At 45.0% G+C, this 24507-nt stretch overlaps 1 protein-coding gene across 1 annotated transcript in view; it reads left to right on the top strand.

Moving 5' to 3' along the window:
* ATLIG4 (DNA ligase IV) overlaps positions 1–24507 on the top strand; it is a 38237-nt gene that overhangs the window by 5748 nt on the left and 7982 nt on the right. The window contains exons 7-12 of the mRNA XM_078582891.1: positions 9662–9733; positions 10422–10501; positions 10571–10608; positions 10691–10697; positions 11142–11297; positions 22555–22630. Coding sequence (XP_078439017.1) covers positions 9662–9733; positions 10422–10501; positions 10571–10608; positions 10691–10697; positions 11142–11297; positions 22555–22630 — 429 coding nt within the window. The remainder of the gene's footprint in view (positions 1–9661; positions 9734–10421; positions 10502–10570; positions 10609–10690; positions 10698–11141; positions 11298–22554; positions 22631–24507) is intronic.

Here is a 24507-nt window from a genome sequence, read left to right as displayed (position 1 = left end):
TGTGATAAGCATCTTCCAAGGACGTACCAGAGAAGACGAAGAGGCGCCCGTTGACAAGCGCCCCGAAGAAGATGAAGCATCACACGTATGGATCACCATAAGTACATGGAACATTTTTGAATAACTGGCGGGAGGGGAGGCTACAAATAAAGAAACGAAAATAAAGAGGATGGGCATCGAGCTATCTTCTTGGTCTCCTGAACGCGGTCTGGTGGGAGATCCTCTGCACCAGAAGGGGCGAGGCCGATTTGGCCACAACCCTCCACATATCCCTTTGAGTGTACTCTTCCCATCCTCACTTCTTCCTTCACGATACTTCTTCCTTGTGTTGTCCCGTTCCCCTTTTGCAAGACTTCAATTTGGGTTTACCAGGCATTCTACCTCCCTTCTTGAGAGATTATTGTCCTTCAGAGGAGTCCACTGGAGATTCTTAAGGGTCGACCAGGGGAGTCTTATCAGTCTGGATGTGTAACAGAGTCTGCACGTGCGTCTTCAAGATAGGTGGTGGCAAAAATGTCAGAAATAAGAGGAAACGGATCATCGTACTGGCAACGTATTGGCCTCGATCAACTTTTCCAGAAAATGATTCAGTCTCCGTGGGAGCAGGAGATCCTCCAGCTCAGGGAGAAGATACCACAAATTTGGCCATCTCTTCTCATCTTATCATCTCTTCATCTCAGACATTACATATTACTCACTTGATCTGATCTTCTGTTTCATCTACGAACATTTTATGTATTACTACTGTTCTCGAATTGTGGGAAGGAAATTTGGCATTCTTGAAGTGTGATTCTTATAAGATCCGGGATCTTATCAACTTCCTCATTTGTTTCATGTGTTTATGCTGTTAAACTCTAATAGTTAATTGGATATGGGTTGTCGTTCTATCCTATAGCCCATCCCACTTGGGAGCTCTTTCAGAAAACTTAAAGAGGTGTGTTTTCAAATCCTCTTCATTATTTGTCTAGGTTTAAGTGAGAGAGATAGGCGAGTGGACCAGGGGTGCAGGTGGAAGTGGTCTTCATCAACCCCGTTCAGCATAGTAAAAGAACGGATACGGTGTTGTCACACAAATAGGATGATCTGTGGGAGCTGGGAGTCTCCATTCTTGGAAACATGGGGGAAATTGACAATTTCCAAGAGTATGAGGAGCTGGGATGTTTATGGAGATTGCTTGAAGATTGTAACCTGCTTGGAGTTTCCATTTCTTGGTGAGCGGGGGGAGTTGGCAGGAAGCTGCTGGATACCTGCCAACGGTTGGGAGATGCCACCCCTTGTAAAACGTGGGGGAGTCTGTGATTCTCAAAACTTGTAGCTTGGGGAAGCGTGGACGGTGTGGAAGTAAGACTATAACTGGACACAGAAGCTTCTGGAGTTTGTATTGACCTTGAGAAATCATGTCAGGATTATTATCATTTGTGGAGCTACTCAAACAAGCCGACAATTTGGAGAATGCTGGGACACAGTTATATCAGCTGGAAGCTGATATAACTGTGTCTCAGCATTCTCCAAATTTTTAGAAGAGGAGAAGCAGGCAGTGAGACACCTTGTTCTTCATTGTTCCTTCTCCACCTTTCCAAATCCTAGCTTCCAAGAGAGAGCGAGATGCACTTAAATAGAAAAATTATGACTCTTATGGGTTTAACGTGAGTTGCCCATTACTTATACTGGGTTACATTGATTGGGCCTCTGAGGACCCGATATGATGGATCCGGTCGAAACAGATCCCATAAGGGTAGTTACACAATAACCTGAAATGCAGAGTTTAGGGAGGAAAGAAAGTATAAAGAAAATTGGCACCTGCTGACTAGTTATTGTGTTATCACATAGCTAAGAAGGAGCATTCCAAACAAACAGGAGTTCCGTTGATGGTTCTTGTGGTTCAAAACTTGATGAAGTGTACTGGCTTCAATCATTTTTCCTGGAAAAAGTATGCTGAAAGTGTTCCAGAGGGAAAAAACTGTTGAGCGACCACTTTGACTCTTGAGGGGAGAAAAAAGAGATATGTCCCACTGATCCTCAGTTCAAAGATGCAAAAGTTAAGGCATGGCTCCTTGGGAACATTAAAGGAGAGTTCATTCCCATGTACCTTCTCTTGTTTTTTTTTGAACAACCCATGTACCTTCTCTTGTATACTAAAAATTCTGGGATCAGGTATAAAAGAGTTGCTTGAAACGGATCTTTGAGTTGGCCCCAAGAGCAGCACATCTTCAGCAAAGGGTGAAGACTTTACAGCTCTATGCTTTTGAATTTCAGGCTATTTGGCATGAGATGGACCCTTACACATCTGGGAAAAGAGCAGACTACATGTGCCCTCAACATAGAATGAAAAATTGCTTGTAAGACAAATTAATGATGACTCTGAGACCTTTCTTCAAAAAAATTGATGACTATGAGACCCTTAGAAGATAAACTTTCAATGGGGAGAGGGTTCCCAGTCTGTAGGAAGCAATTCAAATTATTCTTGAAGAGGAGAGCAGCCTGAAGTCATCTTCAGGTGCCTCGGCGGAGGAAATGGGTACTGGACTGAGTAAAATTGAAGACTGGCAAAGATTCTAATGCTGAAACTGGGGAATAGAGTTTCGGAAAGGAAAGAATGGGATGCACAGGGAGATATCGGTGTGCTTCATGGCAAGCCTCTGATATATAGTCCATCTTATTGATACGAACATTGGTTAGGTTTGTGTCGGGGAAGGGTAGATGTTCCCAGGGTTGGATAGTAGAACGGGAGTGATGTGAGGAGAGGTCGAATGGAGGAGGCCAGGATCAACTGGGGACAAGAAGGGTTGACGATCGCGCTGATGGGGATTGTCAAAGACTAGAAGAGAACCGATTTGGGGGGGGATAGGGATCAGATTGGAGGGGAGTTAGCTGAACATCCTGTGAGGCGATCATTTAGGTGGGGCGTCACTGGACAGTCAAGGGGACTACTAAGAAAGATGAGCGATCCCTTCATGACTTCAACAAATCAAAGGAAGAAATCAATTGAAGGCTAGGACAATTGAGAAGACGGAGATCGCACGACTTCTTATTGAACAGAGCAAGCTAATTTCGCGACTGCGGAAACAATGTAAGGTCATGGCATCAGACAAACATATCTCCCGGGAAGTCCCGTATTTCATGCTGTAGCTAGACGTTCTCAGGTAGATTTCCCCTTCACCAGATAGCAAGTTGGGGGCCAAAAATATTCCAATTAGGTTGCTTTACTGAGAGTAATAGCTAGTGGATGTACCAAAAATTCAGAATAAAATAAGAAGCCGAGCCAAGTGGCTAATCTTACCTTAACTCTTGACTGCCCGGCTAACAAGGGAACTTCAAGTATAGAGGATTTAGCATGGTATCACGCATGCCTGAGTAAGTCAGGATACTAAAAAGGGAGAAATAACTATTAGTGGCTGGAGGTATCACAATCTGATATAAAAACTCGGAAATAATATCTTGAAAATTGCGGAGTATGATCCACACTCCAGGCACATCGAGTACTATACCGATGTTGGCGGAAGAGATACAGACCAGAAAGGCAAGACACAGATTGCCAAGACGACTACAGGGATGGCCACCAAGATGGCAGTGGCCAGCATGGGGGCGAGATGATGAGCAGAAGAAGATATGGATTACAACCCTCAGATTGAAGCAATGGCAGATGGAACAGGACTTCAGTGTACACGGAGGCTGGAGGGCGCTGATATGGGCCACCCATGATATGCATCTCATGGACTGTGTGAGGCCTCTGGGATGAACGGAGAAGAGGGATAGTGGGGAGATATCTTCGCAAATAGGAAACAAATGTGGTGCGTCCAGGAGACTATGTTGGAACAGTACAAGGTGTGGGATTGGAGAATTGTGGGCGGTGACTTCCTCACCGGCTATGTGTCTGTGAATGCAGTTAGAAGATCTGGTAGGGTGATGGTGGCCTAGAATGAGACCCTTTTCTCTAAAGAAGAATGATGATGGTGGACACTCTACATTGATATAATGGACAGGCCAATGTGCCGTATCAAAGATAAAACACAAATACCGATGTGCCAAGCATAAAAGAGTGTCGTTTCATGGTCAGGGTGAGAGCGGGGATCAGTCATTCAACTGCGTCCATAGTGATGTGTGGGGTTGCCCAGTCCCACGGTGTCATTCAATGGGACTTGATGGTTTATCATTTTGGTGGATGACTATACTTGGATGGCTTGGGAGTACCTCGTTTAGCATAAATCCGAAGTAATGGAGGTCGTAAAATATTTTTGTGCATTCATACATACACAGTTTGATTTCAAGATTAGGATGTTCATATCTGATAATGCTGTATGTTTTTTAATGAGTCATTGGCAACAATTTTTTTGAGTCTTTCTGTTAGTACACCTCAACAGAATGGAGTAGCAGCACCCAACATTGATATAGTGGAACTAATCAAGTCCCGTTCATTGATATAAGCTCTCTCGACAACCTTACGCCTCATCAACAGACTCTCCTTTAAAAGTACGAAAAGTTAGAAGTCCAATAGACTGGGTGTCTCAGTTATTCCCTTCAGTTTCCCTGAAAACAGGACTAAAGACCTGAATATATGGATGTGCTGCATTTGTGCATTTACACAGGCCCGGCGATACACTCAACCCAAAGGCAATCAGGTGTGTATTCGTCGGCTATCCTTTGACGCAAAAGGGGTATATTTATTGTCTGACCTAGGCCAAGGAAACTGTAACCGATAAAAGGAACAAAAGTTTCACATTTACTTCATTGAATAGTCTCCCACATACTTTTGTTTATACAGGGATACAATTAAACGGAGCCCCTTATTGTATCTTTTATTTCACTGTTTATGTGAATTAAGTCACTTAAACTTGGGCCGAGCCTGGGCCTAGTACTGTGCCCACTCCAGGCCTGGGCCCGGGTACAATCCCACAATGCAAGTCATGGGTATTTAAACCCCATACTCTTGAGCACGAATTTGAAGTGGTCTTTTTTTCCTTTCTGAAACCCTAAATGTGGAGGCTGGCTGCTGGTCTGTTCTGCTCAAATAGAGCTGACAGATACTAATATGGGGTGTAGTGGGCCTATTATAACAGGCTGCAGGTGAGTTAGGTAAAAACACAGTTAGGTTAATATAAGAAAGCTAAAATAGATATCCGTAGCTAACATGTATTTTCACTATGCATCAATAAAGTTCTTGTCACTTGATGTTGCCTTATATAACTTAAGAGCTATTTTTTTTCTCTTTTCAACGAGGCCTTTTGTAACTCTGTCGGGGATGGCAGATACAAGAGCAAGCGAGAATGGGGAAGGCGTCTTGCGGTGCTGTGGCAATGGCTGCACTGTGATGAGGTGGTGTTTAGGGGGAGGATGACATCAATGGATAGTGTTATTCATGATGTGAAGACGCTAATGGCATACTGGTTTAGAGGGGGGGTGAAGAGATGATCATTTTGGTCAATATTTGTATGAACTGTTAATATACTTTAATAGCATCAATTTGATCAATGGCACCGGGTGGTCTTCCTTATTTTCTTCAAAAAAATAACTTTGAGTGCTATTTCCTAGAAACAATAAGTGCTGCAGAGCTTCCAGCACCAGTGCCTATGCCAGGTCATAATGAAGGTGATGTGAAGCTGCCTGCCTCTAAGACATGCTCAGGAATTTCTACCTGCAGTAAGCCCATACTTGCCTGCTACAGAAGATTCATTAGTGTTGAGCATTGAGAACCCAATATTAGTACCTGTGACAGAACCTAAGAATGACAGAGGCTGTTAAGTGGGAAGAGATGGGAGATATGGAAATCCCTCATGATGATGATGTTGAGTCAGGGTGGCCTATTGCCCTGATAAAAAGGGGAACAAGACTGTCTCAACTCCCTTGGTATGTGTTGTCAAAATTTTTTAATTATGAACTTTGTGTGCTGGATTCCGGGCTTTAATTGTCGGCATTGAAGCCTTACGAACTCCATATATCTTATCATTGCCAAGGTTTTGGCAACCGGCTTAGGGAAGTGATCGGTGATTTGGTTAGTAATCTCCAATATGTATTTATTCTAGGATGACAACTGGTTGACGGTACAATAGTCGCTCCAGAAGTCTTGATAGCATGGAACATATTGCTGGTCATACGTTGAATGTGGATTTTGCAAATGCATACGATTTCCTTGATTGGGTCTTTCTATGGGCATCAAATTGTAGAGGCTTTCCAGCGGAATGGATGGGATGGACTAAAAGATGTATTACTTCCCATTCTTTTTCAGTGTTGGTCAATGGGCGTCCTGAAGGAGGTTGGATTCAGCCGCAAAGAGGGGTCAGACAAGGATGCCTTCTAGCACTGCTACTCTTTGTCTTGGCCGTGGACGCTCTCGCCATAACCACAATAGAGTCTCGCTCAAATGGTTTGTTTAAGGGATTCCGAACTCCTCGCTTCATAGCGGGTATCCCCCTTATGCAATATGTAGACGATACCACTTCTTTCATGGAGGGGTCTGTGGAGGAGGCCAAGAACCTATCCATCCTGCTAGATCTATTTGGAGATTGCACTAGTCTACACATTAACCGCGTCAAGTCAGCCTTTGTTGGCTTTGGATTATCGAAAGAGGAGGAAGCCCTTTGTTCCAATGGATGGGGGCCACCTAGTGGTATTTTACCCATGAAATATCTGGGCCTGCTGCTGATAGGGGATCATATTAAGACCACCAACTGGCAACCAGTACTAGAGAAGGTAGAGTGGAAATTAGAGGGATGGCAAGGCAAAGTGTTTCCGAGGGGGGGACGATTGGTGTTGTTGTGACACATGCTTTCTGCGACCTCTCGGTGTTAAAGCTACCAGTAGGGGTTGTCAAGTGCTTCGAAAGTATGATGTGAAGGTTCATATGGAAAAGCTTAGGATCGGAGGAGGGGCGGGGGATGACCCTTGTAACATGGGACATAGAGTGCAGACCAATTTGCTTGGGGGGCTGGGAGTGTTGAAAATGCAAGATTTGAACATAGCGTTATTGGCGAAGTGGGTGCTGAGGTTAATAGGACCGATACAAACATACTTACAAGGATTTTGAAGGACATATATAGATCCAGCTTAGACTGGGAAGGTAGCGCAGCTCCAGTCCATGGGTCCAATGCTTTTTGGTAGGGAATGAGGCAGGTGTTTCCTCGAGTCCGAGAATTCTTCCTTTTTTGGCTAGACGCATAGTCAGGTCTGGGCACACTCAAATCAGAACTTCTGAGCATATTTGCGCGTGTACAGACCCCTCAAGCAATGGTTTGGGAATGCTGGGATGGCGCATGGACCCCAAACTGATAAGCACCTTCAGAAGACTTATCAAAGAAGACGAGGCGTCACACGCTGATAAGCATCTTCCGAAAACTTACCATAGGAAGACAAAGAGTCGCACATACGGGTCGCTAGAAGCACGTGTGAAAGTTAGAATAACTGGCGGGAGGGGAGGCTATAAAAAAAGAGGGAAAAAGGGGAAGGGCATCGAGTTGGTTTTTCTCAGTCGCAAGGGCGCGGGCTGGTTGGAGATTCTCTACGCCAGAGGAGAGGGGCCGATCCGACTTTGATCCACCTCTATCTTTTCTAGAGTTGTTCCTGCTCTATCCTTACTCTCTTCTCCATGACACTTTTCTTCTACATTCTCAGTTTTCCCCCTGCACAACTCAGATCTGGGATTTTCTTGATTGCTATTATATTTTCTTGAGATCCTTGATTCGGGAATTCGTGAGGTCTACCAAGGAATCCTATCACAAACCTTGGTGACACCTTGTCCGACTAAAGAACAGAAGAATATATGAGGCTGAAGCATCTCCTGATCCACCTCTGCCGCTGGGAGGGACACAGGACGGGTGGAAGTGGATAGACACACCATTCTCTGTTCGAGATGAGAATGCGAGACTCTCGCGGACATATAGTGGAAGACCCGAGGACCCTCCACGCGTGTCACATCATATGGAGACAAATCCTCCCCTTTTTAGGTGAGATTTTTCTGTTGGCTGCTGCTTCAGCAAAGACTAGTGACGAACCTCGTTAGGAAGAGATGACTCCCAGACACCTCGACAAAATGTGCTCTATGCACAATCGGCAAAGAAGACTCCGACCATTTATTCTTTGACTTTGTCCAAGTTATGTGGACCCATCAGCCAATCCGGTGGTTGGATGTCTCATCAGAAGAAGCATTTTGGGACTCCGTACAAGGCGGCCCGCACAAGGGGCGAGAGGGGCCTGCTCAACCTTTTGCAGTGCACTGTGCATTATGGCTGCACATGAATGAAGTAATCTTCAAGGGACGGGAAGCCTCGACGGAGGCTGTTGTAAAAGTAGTGGCATGTTTTATCTCTGCATGGTTTAAAGGCCCATTGCCAAGACATGGGGCGGCCGAGTAGGCCATTTTTGTACTTAACGTTCATATATAAATGTCACAACGGGAGGGTCACCAATTTTGTGTGTATCTCTCTTCTCTTTCTTAAAAAAAAGGAAAGTTAAAAAAGCATGTCAAAATTCCAACTTGAGAGAGCCGATGGATGCGGAAATGGACACTCTAACCAAGAGTGACACTGATGGAACCCCATTGGTGAGAGAGATACAAGACTTCTTGTTGAACCATGGAGGAGCTCTGTGCCATCACGATCCCTGTAGCCAGATTCCTGCTTGTCCAGACTACTCGGGAATTGGGGTTGAAGAGAAAGAAGACCAAAAAAGCCACTTACACTTATAGCACCCCATATTTATAGGGTAACAAGTTGGCTGATAATATTGGGCCTAAAGGGATCTAGGAAGGAAAAAATAGTAGTTTGATATTACTGCTTATAACCACAGTGTCAGATGGTTCTAGTTAGAGATAATGGTGTAGAATGTTCTAGGTGCTTGCCAGCTGACACTTCCTTTGATGAGAAAAACGTCCCAATAGTGCAATACGCTGCTCAATTCACGATTCTGATGGGAAGAGAGAAGGGTCGAGGAATGGTGTAGGGGATGAGAAGATAGATGGTAGATGGAGCTGGGGATGTTGACGGAGATCCCTGAGTGGAGAAGGATACCGTCCCTGGGTAGTTCCTCTGTTGAGCGCGACATGCTGGTGATGAGAGAGAGAGAGGACCAACGGTGCAGCTGTTCCTCATCATCACTGGTCAGCATATGTCTCTGTTGGATTGGCCAGCACTTTCTAATTCGTGCTAGGTTTCCACTTGTAGGGCGAAGTGCTACATAATTGAGTCACACATTTGAGTTGTAGGGCGAAGTATCTTTTTATTGGCAAAGTATGCTGTATTTATTGCGGGATCTTTGAAATTTTAAATACTTTCTTCTTGAAACATCAAAAGGGATGATCACCCGATGAGTCAGTGACCCTCCCAGTAGAGCCTTACGGCCAATCTCGGTCTATCCACACATGTTCAAACCCCCCTCTCTCCATCCGACCCGAGGAAACCAGGCTGCCTTAAGTCCCTCCAACTCATGGATAGCCCCGTTGGTAGAAGATGTCCTTCCCCTTAACAGCACCTCGTTTCTATGCAACTATATGGCCCAAAGTGCCACCAGTACCTGCTCGCTTTTGTCCTTCCTTCCAAAAGCCTCTTCCGCATTCAAGTCTGCCATTGATATTTATTGAACTTTCTAATACTGCTGTGATCATTCAAGTTTTCTATACATTTAGCCAATTCATTGAACTTACACCTTAGAGCTGATTTCTTTTTTGTGACAGGAACTTTCTAGATCACTCTGAGTATGCTCCTGGGATGTCAAAAATTGTGGAAAACAATATTTCAGTAGACAGGTCACCTCAACTCTCAGTTGGTTTTTTTATGGATGAGATAATATTGTTTATTTATAGCTAAATTTCACTTTTGTTGGTGTGTTTCTCTTGTCTTCTGTTTCAAGAGCTTATGATGAGAGTACATTCTCTTCACTTTTATTTTGAACCTATTTGAAAACTTTGGCATTTACAGGCTATAAACTATATATTTGGGTCAAATTGTTGGAAATGAAGAATTTATCCTTTAGAACTGAGCATAGTACTTTTCGTAGTGTTCACGAGGAAACCTTATCTATTCTGACGGCCGATAGTATCGGTTACACATGCCAATAGACTGATTGTTTCATTGTCTTCCTTATTTTCCTTAAAAATGCCATTAGTCATTGTTTTATTCATTAGTACATAATTAAAAGAAATATATGACATTATCTCTTTAATGTTCTGACATTAATTCTCCTTGATCCTAACTTACCAAAATATTTCACCTCTGTAGTTTATTTTGTCCAATTTTAACCATTATTTTGCACACAATGTTGAATACCTGAAAAAAACTTCTTATATTTTTATTGGGTGCAGTAGAAACATCTGACACAAGGTTCTAAATACTTTTTTTTATAATGGGTCTTATCCTCTGGTAATGTGTCATTCTGACTTATTCTTCAAAAAATAAATCTTTCTGAAACATCGAATCTTGGTTGATATTATCCAGGTGCATTCTTGACGGTGAGATGCTGGTCTGGGACACTTCAACTAATCATTTTGCAGAGTTCGGCACAAATCAAGAAATCGGTCTCTATTTGTGAAACTTCCTATCAATGTTTCCTTCCAGACTAATCTGATACAAATCCTATCTTTCAGCAAAGGCTGCCCGTGAAGGAGTAGAAAGCAATAGACAGGTTACTAACAATTTTGATTTTCCATTGAGACTGCAATCTTGTAACAAATTCCACTCTTATTGTTTTTTTTTCTTCCTTGCAGTTGTGCTGTATCCTTTGCTTCGTGAACATATTTCTGAATCTATGCTTCATACGAGGTGTATTGGGAAAATTATCTGTTATACTTTCCTTACTCTATTTAACTCATTTCATTGGCCTGGAGAGTTTGATGCCTATAACTGGTTTTCTCCTGGGGGCAGATGAGTTAGTAAAATACCATGAAAAGATCTCCCTGAATGGAAAGATTCAGTTTGAGATTTTAAGAAGCTAAAAATCAGAATGCAACAGGCTAAATGATTTTTGAAAGATATTGAGAGTTGGTTATGTTTTGCCACTGAATATTTCTTGCCCTATTTTTCTTTTACTAAGCCTCCAAAGTGTTCCGAAGGTTTTTCTCTGTTTATGTGAGCTAGCATGAGCGTTTCCTTGGGTTTTTAAATATATGGGTTGCACATCTGATGTAGATGTTTTAACTTAACGTGATGGTTTGCCAGATGTTGCTTTTGACATTCTGTACGCTGGAGACAGCAGTGTAATTCATCAGAGTTTAGAGGAGAGGCATGCTCTTTTACGAGAAATGGTACGGCCGGTTAAAGGTCGCTTAGAAGTTCTGGTGCCTAATGGTGGCCTAAATGACTCTCACCTTCCAGGTAAACCTTTGAAAGGCCTTTGATTTTGAAAAACAGTAATCTTCAAATTTTATTATCAATAATGGTGCAATTATTTCTTGAACAGTAATCATGGTTCAAAATAAGTGCAAAACTATCTATTCTTGGATGATACCTCATCAGCTCATCCTTTTAACCTTATAGAAGGAAACTTATCATGGGATTAATTAATTTAAGGATTCTGTAGCATTTTTTTGTGACATTACTTTGTTAATTCTGATATGCTTCAAAAAAATAAATATTTCATTCCATCTCACCTCTCTCTCTCTCTCTGGATAAGGGACCCAGTACCTTAAGAGGCTCCTGTTGACGAAGGAGATAATGGAGGGATCCATCTGATATAGGAAATAATCGGTGGTTGAAGACTCGAGATCTGGTGACAGAGATAAACACAGGCGGAGGGAATTGCCCAGGGTTGAGGAGGAGAGACCAAGGTAGGGATCAACCATGGGACAATTTTAAATGATGATCTGTTGAGGAAATAAGGTTTAGATGTTATAGTTTCCAATAAAATCTTAGGTGCTGAAGATGATGGCTGTTCTAGGAAAAACCTCTGCTGTTGTCTGCTGGCTTTTCTGGCACTAGGTCCTTTCGCTCCTCGTGCATTAACCATTGCCGTCAGGTCGAAATTCTAGCTCATTTCATTCCTTTTGTAGGGGTTTCCCTACATGGTTATATAGGGTTACAATGTGGGCCACACATCTAAAGTGGTCCTTGTTGGGTCTATTAAAGAAGACCCTTACATGTTAGACTCATAAAGACACACAAATATGGAAAGATATCAGGCATAGGAGCCAAATTTAACACAATGTGAAGAAACTCCTTGGCTGACGTCCCTCTTAAGCTGGTTGTCACGTGGTCAAACCCAGATCTTAGAACAATGCTCAAATTGAATGCGTACCAGCCTCAACGCTTGGGCAGGAACGTTGAAGAACCTTCGCTTCGGTAGTAGAAGTCTCTTTGGAATGCTTAAGATTGCTTAGGGGTTGAGTAAGGGTTTGGCTCTCAACAGAACACTAGAACATTTTATTACTACATGAGCAAAGATACATTGGTGGCCGTAGCCATTATATAAGGCACAAGGCCCATATAGGAATGTAGAAACGAGGTACAGTCCACGCGGTTGGGTAGTAGCTCTCCAGCGCCGCGGGGCCCACAGCTCCGTATGCATACCTGTGGGCATTGCCACTCCAAATGTGTCCCCAGGCCGGGCGTCACTTGCCTGTGGGCCATGGCCCTCTGCGCGTTCTCTGATCGGTCGTACCACACGCCCCAACTTCCCTCTGTAGGACCACTGTGGTCGAAGCCCAACCTTAACGCTCCACGTGCCTCCAACAGCCTGGCTGACACCTCTACTGCTTTGATCCTCATTGGCGCCGCCGTGCTTGGCACCCCAAGCCTGGCAATTGCGCGCCACAGCCCCGCCCGCAGGGACACTCCAGGTGCCCTTCAACCGTCTCGCCACTCCGCGTGCCATGGCTAACCGACCGGGCATCTGCACGCTTTAGCTCCTTGGCGGGATACGACCCCGTCCCATGCGGCAAGTACCTGCACACTGTGGTGCAGACTGCGGCGGCCTGTGGGCGGAGCCTCAGCAGCCAGTGCGCGCAGCCTCAGCTACCCTCGCATGCAGCTTACCCTGATCCGCCTCGCATGCGCGCCAATGAGCACGAGCACCATGTGGGCATTGGCTTTAAAGATTAGGGATGGGCGCCACCACCCTTGGTGTATTTAGTTGTGTCCATGCCACGAACTCGGCTTCCTGTCCAAAGTCTAAGTATGTAGGGTTTCTCCTCTTTGTGTGTGCCCACGTACTCTGTGTAGTTAGCGCATAGGCCTCCGCGCAGGAGTGCCACACACTTTGGGGTCTTACACTGGTGCATAGATGTTTCTAATGCCCAGCTTGTCAGTGAGCCGATGACAAAGAGTTCCTAGCAGTCCTTAGGTTAGCGAATCAGCCACCTGATCTGCTGACTTCACATACTCCAACTGGATGATTCTCCAATCCAATTTTCTCTGATAAAATGTCTATCAATCTCCGGATGCTTCGTTCTGTCATGATGCACTGGGTTATGCGCAATATCAATCACAAGACATGAGTTTTTATGCAGTTAGAGTTACTCCGACTTATTCGAACGAATTCCTAATTCACATAGCGTCCTGCATTTCTTTGGCCACATTCTCTCTCAATAAATAAAAAATGTACTTATATTGAGAGATAATTATACCTTCATTTGAGTAGATGACTTGTATGCCCAGAAATATCTCAGCCTTCCCAGGGACTTTTTCTCGAATGTTTCAGATAACTTGACACTTAGCTGATGATTTCCACCAACATCATCAGCGGTGATAATTATGTAGTCCACATATACAAGTAGAAAATTTCCCTGTGCCAGAGTTATTTATAAACAGTGTATGATCCATATTGCCTTGGTGATAGCCCATATACACGGGTAGCACGGCCCTGCCGAAAACTTACCAAATGATGCACATGTAGATTGTTTCAGGCCATACAATGTCTTCTTCAACTGTCACTCTATGTCCAGGCTTCTTCCAATTGTACCCAGGTGGAAGTTGCATATAAATTTCTTCGTCAAGGTTTCCATGGATCAAGGCATTCTTTATGTCACTACTTCAGAAACCCATCTGCTCCATGCTTTGTATCATCCATACACCCATTTGCGCGGTACTGCACTGTATACCCCCATTTGCATCCCGCTGGTCTTTTACACTGAAGGATATTAACTAGCGCCCTGGTACCATTCTTCGTCAATGCATTCATCTCATTATCTGTAGCTTCCTTCGAATTCTTATCTTTTACTCTAGATTGGAAGGTGATTGTATTGCCACGAAGTTCAGCACTGTTAAGAAAGATTGTGGTACGATTCCCATCCAATCTTGGGTTAATCTCATCAAATTAGTCCACAGTGGTTTTTTGATCATTTGACACTGATACAAGCCCTCCGCGTACATATAAGAGGATGATATGATATGCCAGGGGGTGTATGTACAGAGGAAGGCCCAAGAAGGGCCCAATCCACAAGCATAGACCCTTTCTACAACGCATCCTACTTAAAGCCCCACTCGAGGGAGCTTGGAGGGAAACCAGACTCTAAGGTCTTCCCTCTTTCTTGGTCACCTTTCTCCCCTTAGTTGTGTCATCTGTCCCTCTCTTGACTCGCAGATCGCGACCATCATCCCCCCTGCTGAGCCCACAACTGCTCCCCGGTAATCCCTTGCCATTGGCCCTCGCCATTCTGGTTTCTCTTCCTCTCTATCCCAGGAACCTCTTCTATCCCTCCTCCCTTCTCCCCCTTCTTGCATCACATTGCACCTCGATTGGAATTGTTTGAGTCGTTTCTTTATTGGAATTGAAGGTACATTTTGAACATCGAGTCGTCCCCGACTTGGGAATGTATCGGAGGACTAGGCATCCTTGGTCAATATGAAGGGCACAATCAACCTAATAAAGGAGACATAAATAGTTGGGGGAGGACGAGAAGCATACCAACTCATTCTTGAAGTCTGTTGCGGTGGCGACTGCCTGGAGAGCAGGAGTGTCCTGATCCAAAGGGAGGGTTTTCAGACGGGTAACCCTAGTTCCAGTACCATCTATTCTCCCTTCTAGTTCTTTGACTTCCTCGTTCTTTATACCACATTCCACCTCATCGACCTCACACCGTTCTTGACATCCCTGGAATCAAGGGATGTTTGTTTGCTATATTCTTATGTGAATTGTTCTAATTTGATTGGGAGCCATATCAGACACTTAAGTATTAACCTTAAATAGGGAAATCTGCAATCCGTGTTCTCTTGATCGTCTCTTTCTCATCTCGTCTTCAGGCGGCTCACCTTCAGTCAATCCCGACCTCCTCCATTTGACCTCTCCTCTGATCATTCGCACTCTACTTCAACCCTGCAAACATCTACACTTCTCGTCAAGGCCTCGTCTTCAATACAACCGTACATCAAGCAGTACATCATTACTCCGGAAGGATCTGTTTTGGGTGCACCCTCTATTCCCTTTCCGCAGAGCAATCAGCCATTCACCGCTTCCTTTCCAGCACTTTCTGCCGATTTAATATCCTCAGAATTGACATGCTCCTTGTTCCCACATTCTTCCTCAATAAGATTGCTGGTCCTTACTTTTTAGTGGGCATTCTTCAGAATAAATGGGATTTCTGTTCTTTAGTTTTTATTTGGCATTCCTCAGAGTAAACATGCCCTTCCACCGGTGGTTAGGGCTGATGACTGGGTAGCACTTCCAGGTCTCGAGCATCATCAATACTTCGGTAAGTGTCCATTGAAATAGGAGGCTCATTAACTAAACGCCCTTGGGAAGGTATGGATTTTACTCCATAAAATGTGACATCAGGGGAGATAAAAAATTTGCTAATTGCAGGATGAAAACATTTGTCACCTTTCTGGTTTTCGAGAGTAGCTTACAAATACACTCTTGACCGCCTTTGAAATTGATATGTTAACCGGATGGTGGATGCGAACAAACATCACACAGCCAAATACTCTAGGCATTGGATCAGTCTTTAGAGGTAATAATGGCAAATACTTCATCATTAGATTGAGATGCCTGTCATAATTTAGTATTTTTCACGGCACAATATGGGGTTATGCAGGCTTGATTATAAATATTGATGTTGAAAGATTTTTTTCAAATTAAAGATATTCCTGGAAGAAATAAAGCAATCTATAGATCTGTCAACTTCTGCTCTTCCAACAATCTTTCTCTGTGTGTCTGCGACAGAAGAAAGCAAAAATTACATGGCATACCTTTCTATTGTGCGCAGAGATGTATTTATACAGGTTACTAATAAGATCCCACAGGGGACGTATCATCTCTGATGGAATTTGATGATAAAGAGAGTTCCCAGGGAAAAGTGTGGAATGGGAATAATCGGGGAGAGACCAAGGAGAGGGTAGGGAACACCACGAGATACACCACGATCGCCAACTGGTAAACCGTTCTTGAAGATAACAGTTGTGTATGAACACGATCCCCGTGGATCAATATGTAAGAATGATAATAGAGTTTCGGGATGGAGATCAGAAGTATAGGAAGAGGAAAGGAGAATGGGACAAAGAAACGAACAACTCAGAGCAAACCGAATTGGTTCTTGCTCTTCTGGTCAGGAGGATCTCCCACCAGCCATCTTGCCAGATGCGACTTCAAATTTCAAGTTCTCCCCCGTCCACGGCTTGGGTCTTTATTTATGCCTTCTTATTTCCGTCTCTTTTTATTTGAAGCTTGGCACGTGCCTTTATTGGGCTGCGCGTGTAGTATCATCTTCTCTTGCTCCTCATCTGGTATGTGCTCATGAAGTTCTTATCAGTAGGGAATCGGCCGAGGATGAGCCGCCTGAAGATGCAGTGAAGTGGAGAACGATCAAGAGAGGTCACGAGAGACGGAGATTGCGGGGGAGGGATGAAGCTCAGACGCAGAGGAGAGAAAGGTACGGGTACTTCCAATAGCAAATACTTATCTGCTTCCCCCTAAAGGGAGGGTGCTCTATTTAAATGAAAACATGCACAAGGGAAAGGACATGACTACCCCTAAGGGGAAATTAGTAGATTAGGGATCATATCACTTACATGGTAGTACCCGCGTAGACCAGTAAGACCTGCCCTTGTATGATATGTATCCAATCGGATCTCACAAGGGTAGTTTTATAGTATCATAAAGCCAATTAAGAAATACATAGGGAAAAAGGCCAAAGGTGGAAAACAGAAGGAAACAACAAAGTTTGGGGGTCATATGCTGGCAAGATCAATAGATTGAGATCAACAGATCAATAGATTGGAATCTTTCAGGTCAACAGAAGTACATTGCTGGATCAGCACCTGTACCTCCAAAGAGCTTCTCCTTTACTGACCTGGACCTTACATAGGGCCAAGTCACCCATGCCGATCAGCCACATCCACTGTCCAGTTTCCCCTCCACTTTCCCTCCTTGCTGAATGTGCACCAGTAGTTACTTCTTGTCGCCTTTCCGTTTGGGAGAACACTCACATCTATTTTTAAGAACTCTAATAAGAACCTGCACTTCTTATTGGTTAGTGGGGAAGGATGGCTGTGAGATCATCACCGAGAAAATAAGATAGGACTTGATGGAATGGATGTTGCCAAGAAAAAGGGAGTGGTGGAATAAACTCTCCTACATAGAGGGAGATAATGGGTTGTGCCTGTGAAGGGGGAGATAATTTTTTTTTTTTTTTGAACAATAAAGAAGACCACCCGGAACCAGTGGCCTACTTGCTATCATTTACGATAAAGATTATGTACAAACAATGTACAATCAAACTCAAAATAGGCTACCCTCTCCCTCCACCCCAAAACGACTTCAGCGCCTCCACATCATGAGCGGCATTCTCTATTGAAGCCGACCTCTCGTTAAACACTACCTCGTTTCGATGTATCCATATCGTCTAGAGCACTGTGAGCAAGCGGCCCCAATCAAGTCGGCTTCCGTGTCTTCCGTCAGAAATTAAAGCCCAAAAGGCCTCGTCTGAGGAGATATCCACCCCCGGTAATTGCTGTGATGCCCAGACGCCCTGTGCGAACTGACATGTGAAGAACAGGTGGGAGCAATTTTCCTCTCCCCTGTCACACATAGGGCAGCCAATGGGAGTTGCAGGGGTCCATTTCCGTCGATAGACTCGTGTGACAAGTCTTCGACGCCTCAACAACCAGCTGAAGAACCGCACTTTAAGGGGGACTTTGAGCGTCATCAACATATGGCAGGCCTTACTGGTCGTCTCGTCGTCCCGAGCTGTTCCTCGGATTTCAAATATGCATCTTTCACCGAGAAGGACGACCCCCGCCATATCCAACCGTCGTGGGAATCAGCTTTCGGTCTGAAAGGTAGAAGTGACTCCTGCAGGTCCATAAGCTCCCCAAACCGTGGCTATGATAAAGCATCTGTCAACATAGGGACCCAAGCCTCATCCCAACATTCCCTGACCGTGGCCTCTGGATTTCGTGCTAGCACAAATAGCCTTGGGAACCTCAAATGCATAGGGCCGTGGTTGGACCAATTGTCAGTCCAAAAGCGAAATATTGCCCCATCTCCCAATCTGGGCTCAAAGAACTCGAGAATGCGAGGTATGGCTTGACGCAGACCGCTCCAGAAAGGGGACTTTCCTCTGACTCTAGCCCAACGTCTCTCCCAGTCTATCTCGGAGCCATATTTGTCTCTCAGGATGTTGAAAACCAGCCCCTCCACTGAAGTTGCAATCCGTTCCATCCACTTGGTCAACAGTGCCCAATTCATTGATTCCAGATGTAGGATCCCCAGCCCTCCGTGCTTTACAGGTCTGCATACAATCTCCCACGCTACTAGCGGCACCCCCTTTCGTTCTTCCTCTCCATTGCCTCCCCAGAAGAACCGCCTCATCGGCCCCTCCAGGCGCTTCACCACTCCCGCTGGTATTTTAATAAATACCGATAAGTAGAATATCGGAATCGCAGAAATCACCGACCGTAGAAGTACCAGTCATCCCCCTTTCGAAAGTACTTTGTTCTGCCATCCTTCTAGCCTCCTTTCTACTTTCTCCACCACCGAATGCCATTCATCTGCTAGAATACACCACCCTGTTAATGGGAGACCCAAGTAACACATCGGGAGCGATCATCGAGGTGTGCCTAAAGCTTCAGCACATTGTGTCTCTTCCTCTAAAGTAAGTCCAAAGCCTACGAACGTGGACTTAGCTCGATTAAGTTTCAATCCTGAGAAGTCCGCAAACAGATCGAGTAATGCTGATAGAATACGAGCTTCTGTCATCGAGCCTTCAATGAAAAACGTGGTGTCATCTGCATTTTGCAGAAGCGGGATGCCCTCAGGGTAGCTTGCTGTTTGAAAGCATTTGAAAAGGCCTTGCTCGCAGGCCTTGACTGTGCAGGTGGCCAGGATGTCCACCGCAAGTAGAAACAACAGCGGTGCTAGTGGGCAGCCTTGTCGGACTCCCCTTTGTGGCCGGATCCATCCCCCCTCAGCACGACCATTGACCAGTATCGAGGAGTGAGACGTAACACATCGTTTTACCCAGGTCACCCACTCATCGGGGAACCCACGTTTGCGCATAACAGACCATAGGAATCTCCAGGCAAGCGAGTCATATGCTTTAGCAAAATCAACTTTCCATATGAACCCCTTACTCTTCTTCGCCTTCCATGTGGATACGATCTGCCCCGCCACCACCGCACTGTCCACCGGTTGTCTACGTGGGATGAAAGCTGATTGGAAAGGTCCGATCAGGTCTCCAATTACCACCCTTAGCCTGTTCGCCAACACCTTGGCGATGATAAGATATATAGAATTCGAGAGTGCAATGGGCCTAAAGTCCCCCATGTTGATGGCACCAGAGCGCTTGGGCAGCAGAAATAAATATGATCGGTTTAGTTTCTCCAAGCCATAATTACCACGCCGGAATTCTTCCAATGTACTCATCACCTCTGATCTGATCACCTCCCAAAATTCGCTGAAGAAGAATACTGGGAATCCATCGGGGCCCGGTGCACCCTCTTCATTCAAGCGCTTGATTGCCTTCCTCACTTCTTCCACCAGGAATGGCTTCACCAGCTCATCTTGTTGGGCTTGTGTTAACTTGGATGTACTTCTACCGCTCCATCTCCACTAGTTCCGAGCCCTTCTTCTATTCACTTCTCTGAAATGGTTTGCCAGCGCTTCTCCAACCATCTGTGTCCCGACAAATTCTTGCGCCCCCACTTTCACTCGGAGTATTTGATTCGAGCGGCCATCTTCCATTTGCCGCTAAGTGGAAAAAGCAAGTATTGGCGTCCCCATCCTTAAGTCATAGTTGGCGAGATCGCTGTCTCCAGTCAAGCTCTAGCTTCTTGTCTTCGTCTTCAACTATCCCTCTGCAGTTTTTTCTCTCCATGAGCTCCGTATCAGTTAAGCCCCGTATATCTTCCAGGGCATCTATCTGCTGAACTCGTGTCAGGGCTTCATCTCTACGACGGTGAAGTTCTGTAGGATCTTTTTCTTGAATTCTGATAGATGAAGGCGCAAGCCTGCCAGTTTGGTGGCCAATTGCACCATGGCTGTGCCTTTGCCGGGTTGAGATGACCACCATGACATCACTTATTCTCTAAACCCTTTCTCCTACAACCACGATTTATCCATCTTGAAGTATGTGGGTCTGTTTTGGCCGACATTATTCTGCCATAAAATTGGGGTGTGATCCGACAATGGTCTAGGGAGTGCACGCACATCGGCCAACAGGTATTCCTCCAATAACTCCACTGAGCAGAGAAACCTGTCCAAACAGGAGAGAGTATTAAGCCCCCTCGTACTTCTCCATGTGTAGACACAATTCATTGGCCCCATTTCTTGCATGCCCGCTCGTGATGTAAAGGTCCAAAACTCCTCCGAGCCCAGATCTTGCCCTCCCGTCCCATCTGGCCTATCGCCCGACTCCAATGTCACGTTGAAATCCCCTCCAATAAGCATGGCGGTCCCTTGGAAGAGCGAGGCCACAGCCTCCAGCTCCTCCGATAGCATGTACCGGCGTGCCTCAATGACTGGGACGTAGACTGATGCGACCACTTAGTGGCGGTTGTCGCACCTTCTCTTAATTTTAACTGCAGCCACATACTGCTCTGTCCAAGACCTCTCGTTAGCATAGGTCACCGTGTTCCATGCCACCAATAAGCCCCCTGATCTGCCGATTGCATTGACTGCCACGAAACCCTCCAAAAACCCTCGCCCCACCAAGTTCCACTCTTTGGCATCACACCTCTCCAGCATTGTCTCTTGTAGGCATACCACATCAGCTCCCCATTGTCGCAAATACCCTCCCACCACACCACGTCTCCCCTCATCACGGAGACTATGTACATTCCAGGAGATGCACCTCATAATTGTGTTGGTGATTTCCCCCCCAATGGTTGCTCCGATAGGAGCTCCACTCTCTCTGCCAGTTCACGTATCGTCAACTGCATGTCTGACTTCCTCTCTATCACGGCTTCCACTCCTTGGCTTGGGAAAGCTGCAGGCTGTGTCCCCTCACCCACCAACGGACGCGGAACTGTCTTCCTTGATGGTCCTTCCGTTCTCAGTCGCATCTGACCATTTTTCCCTGACACTAGCCATGTCGCCTTTCCCTGCTCATCCGTCAAGGCAAGTTTCCCCCGACGATATACAATACCTTTAAACCGCCGGAGATCTTCCTTGGTGATACGTCGTGTTCTTTGGGCTGCCCTTAATCTCCTCCCCCGTTGTCCTTGCCCCTGTGTGGCAGGGTCACCCTGTTGAGATATTAGGATGGTCGCCTCATCCAATTCCTTCAACCTTTGTGGAGGGTCTGACCCGCTACTCTTTGTTGCTCGAACATCTGCAGTCAATTGTGTCAAAGAAGCCGATGTCACAGATTCTCCTTGGGCTTGGTCCCCTCTATCTCTGACTGGTGCCGGCATGTCATCTTTGGGCTGCAATGTGGTGTGTAGTCGCTTGGGAGTACTCCCCACCACCTCTCCCTGTCGCGCCTCATGCCCCCCGGTTCCAAAAGGTGCTGGTGGGAGTGGTCTGGCTCGGATACCCTCTCTGAAAGTTTCATCACAGCCATGGATTTGGACTGACCCTGGTGTCGGATCTCCCTCCATCATTTCGACTTCCATCAAAACCACTCAAGGGTCCCCCGACTCCAACCCCGTCGAGATGATATGTGTAAGTCGTCCGAAAGACTCGACAATCCTCTCATATGTCGATCTTCTGCAATGTACCAACGGGACACCATGCGCCTCAACCACTATCCCTCGTTTCCTCCTCCTTTCTGCCCGTGAAGGGGGAGATAATGGAACCCAACATGCTTCAATTTTCTTCTTGCCCATCATCCAAATGGGAGGGCTCCCCTACAAAAGGACAGTACAAGCTCAAAGTGACCAAAATGCCCCTAGTGGGATAAAATGACAAAACTAACCAGAAATACAATGTGGGTCTTTTCAAACTCCTAAAACTCATGAGTGAAATATCCCTGGGGGTTCGGATATCGTATCATACCATATCATATTCCAACGTTTTTTAGTGTTTGTGATACATTTTTTGATGTAAAAAATTTTAAGCGATAGTTTGAAATGCGAGGACAGTTTGTTTTTGGTGGACACAGCCAAATCTCTCATTTCTGCTTCTGTTCCTAATTGAATTTGCCATCTCTTTTTTCATATAAATACTGTGGACCTGCTGATCCCTTTTATTACTTTTTTCCAGGTGAACCGTGCTGGTCTATTATGGCAAAAACGCTGGACGATGTAGAAAAATTCTACAAAGAAATGGTTGAAAATAGGTGAGAAAGCAATAATGACCGTTATTTTCCTATTTCTATTGGTGAATAATATTGATATTTGTATTTAGGTGAAAAACCCTTTAGTGAAGATAAAGCTTTTTCTTTTCCCTATACTTGCCATTTTAAGTGCATTATGTCTATTCCCCCTCACTTATCAACTGATCTATCTCTTTCATGATATAATGGGCATGCATGCTGATCTCAGCATATTACTCTTAACTTTACAAGAGCAAGTTTCCCAACATCAGCCTATTGTAATCCAACCCTCCTCTGAAAATGAATTATTGAATATTTTTGGGATACCAAAACTCAAAAACTTCTTCAAGGATTTTAACTTCCCAATACCAACTGTAGACCAACTCACCTTAATTTTGGACTTGCCTTTTATGCTCCGTAAGCATGTGAGAGAAGGTAAAAGAACAATCACTTGATCCTCTAGATATATACTTAACTCAAAGTCACATCTAAATATGAAATCTTCTTCTCTAACGTCCAACAGCCGTCTGCATAATTAAGACTTTCCCTTAGGCTATGGGAAATATTCATTGGTAGGAAGAATTGGTGTAGAGTTTCAGGCAGTGGTAGAGCAAAAAGTCTGGGTGGGGAAATGTTCAATGCTAGAAGCCAAATGTTGTGCGCTTGCTCCCAGACTGTGAGATGCACTTTGTATTGAGGGTCGCTCTGAAGATCTTAAGATCCCTTATCTGAAACCCAACCAAATGTGGCACAACAGAAAATACTCACACATGACCCAGTTCAATATTGTCAAACCAGTTGCATTGAAGTGGATCACAACTTTTCTCCATCACTTTTGCGCCATACTTGCACTCTACTAAATAGTGTGTGAATCTTCTCACTAAGGGTTCTGAAGAGGCTTCCATCAATTCTTTTGCAATTAGGGAATGATGGATGTTCAATCCCCAGCTTGAGGGGAATGGGTTGAAGTTATAAAATTTGTTTTCTCCTAAAACCTCCTTGATAGGTATCATTTGTTTTGAAGAAAGATAGGGGAGATCACACAAAATCGGTGACCTCCCGATGTGATATATAAATATGATCGTTAAGTACACAAATGGCCTAGAATGCCTCTCTGTGCCCTAGCAATGGTCCTTTAAACCATGCAGATGTAAAATACAACACTGCTTGTACAACAGCATCAGTCAATGCTTCCTGTCTATTGAAGATGGCTTTGTTCCAGGCAGTCGTGATGCCCAAAGCACTGTGAAGGGTTGTCCATGCCCAAAGCACTGTGTGGGGTGCCTCGAATAGAGTCCCAAAAGGCCTCTGAGACATCCACCCAGCTTGGGTCCATACAGCTTGGCCAAATGAGCACTGAAAGAACAGCTGGGTGTTGTCTTCTTTGCTGCTAGCGCGATAGCACACTCCGTTTAAGCGTCCGAGAGCAATCTCTTTCTAACAAGCTTGATCACTAGTCTTTGCCAAAGAAGCAGCCAAAGGAAAAATCTCACCTTAAGGGGGGGTTTTTGTCTCCATATGATGAGACATGCATGGGTGGCCATATTTGTACCCCTTCCCATAAGTCTGCTCACCCACTTGGCCAGTAAAACTATGTTCAAATCTTGCATTTTCAGTATTCCCAGGTCCCCCCAAAACAGATTGGTCTGCATACTATGTCCCGTGATATGAGGGCCATCCCCCTGCCCTCCTCTAATCCTATGCGTTTTCATAGGAACCTTCTCGTGATGCTCTACTGGTGCTTGCTGACCCGCATTGGTATCTTCAACACCGAGAAATAGAAGATGGGTATCGCTGAAAGCACGTGTCAGAGGAACAGCAATCGTCCCCCCCTCAATAGCATGCTGGCTTGTCATCCCTCAAACTTCTGCTCTACCTTCTCCAGTACCGGTTACCAATCT

Source organism: Wolffia australiana, chromosome 11, assembly GCF_029677425.1.
Source record: "Wolffia australiana isolate 7733 chromosome 11, ASM2967742v1".
Lineage (NCBI taxonomy): Eukaryota > Viridiplantae > Streptophyta > Magnoliopsida > Alismatales > Araceae > Wolffia > Wolffia australiana.
This window is presented reverse-complemented; position numbering and strand designations above follow the sequence as displayed.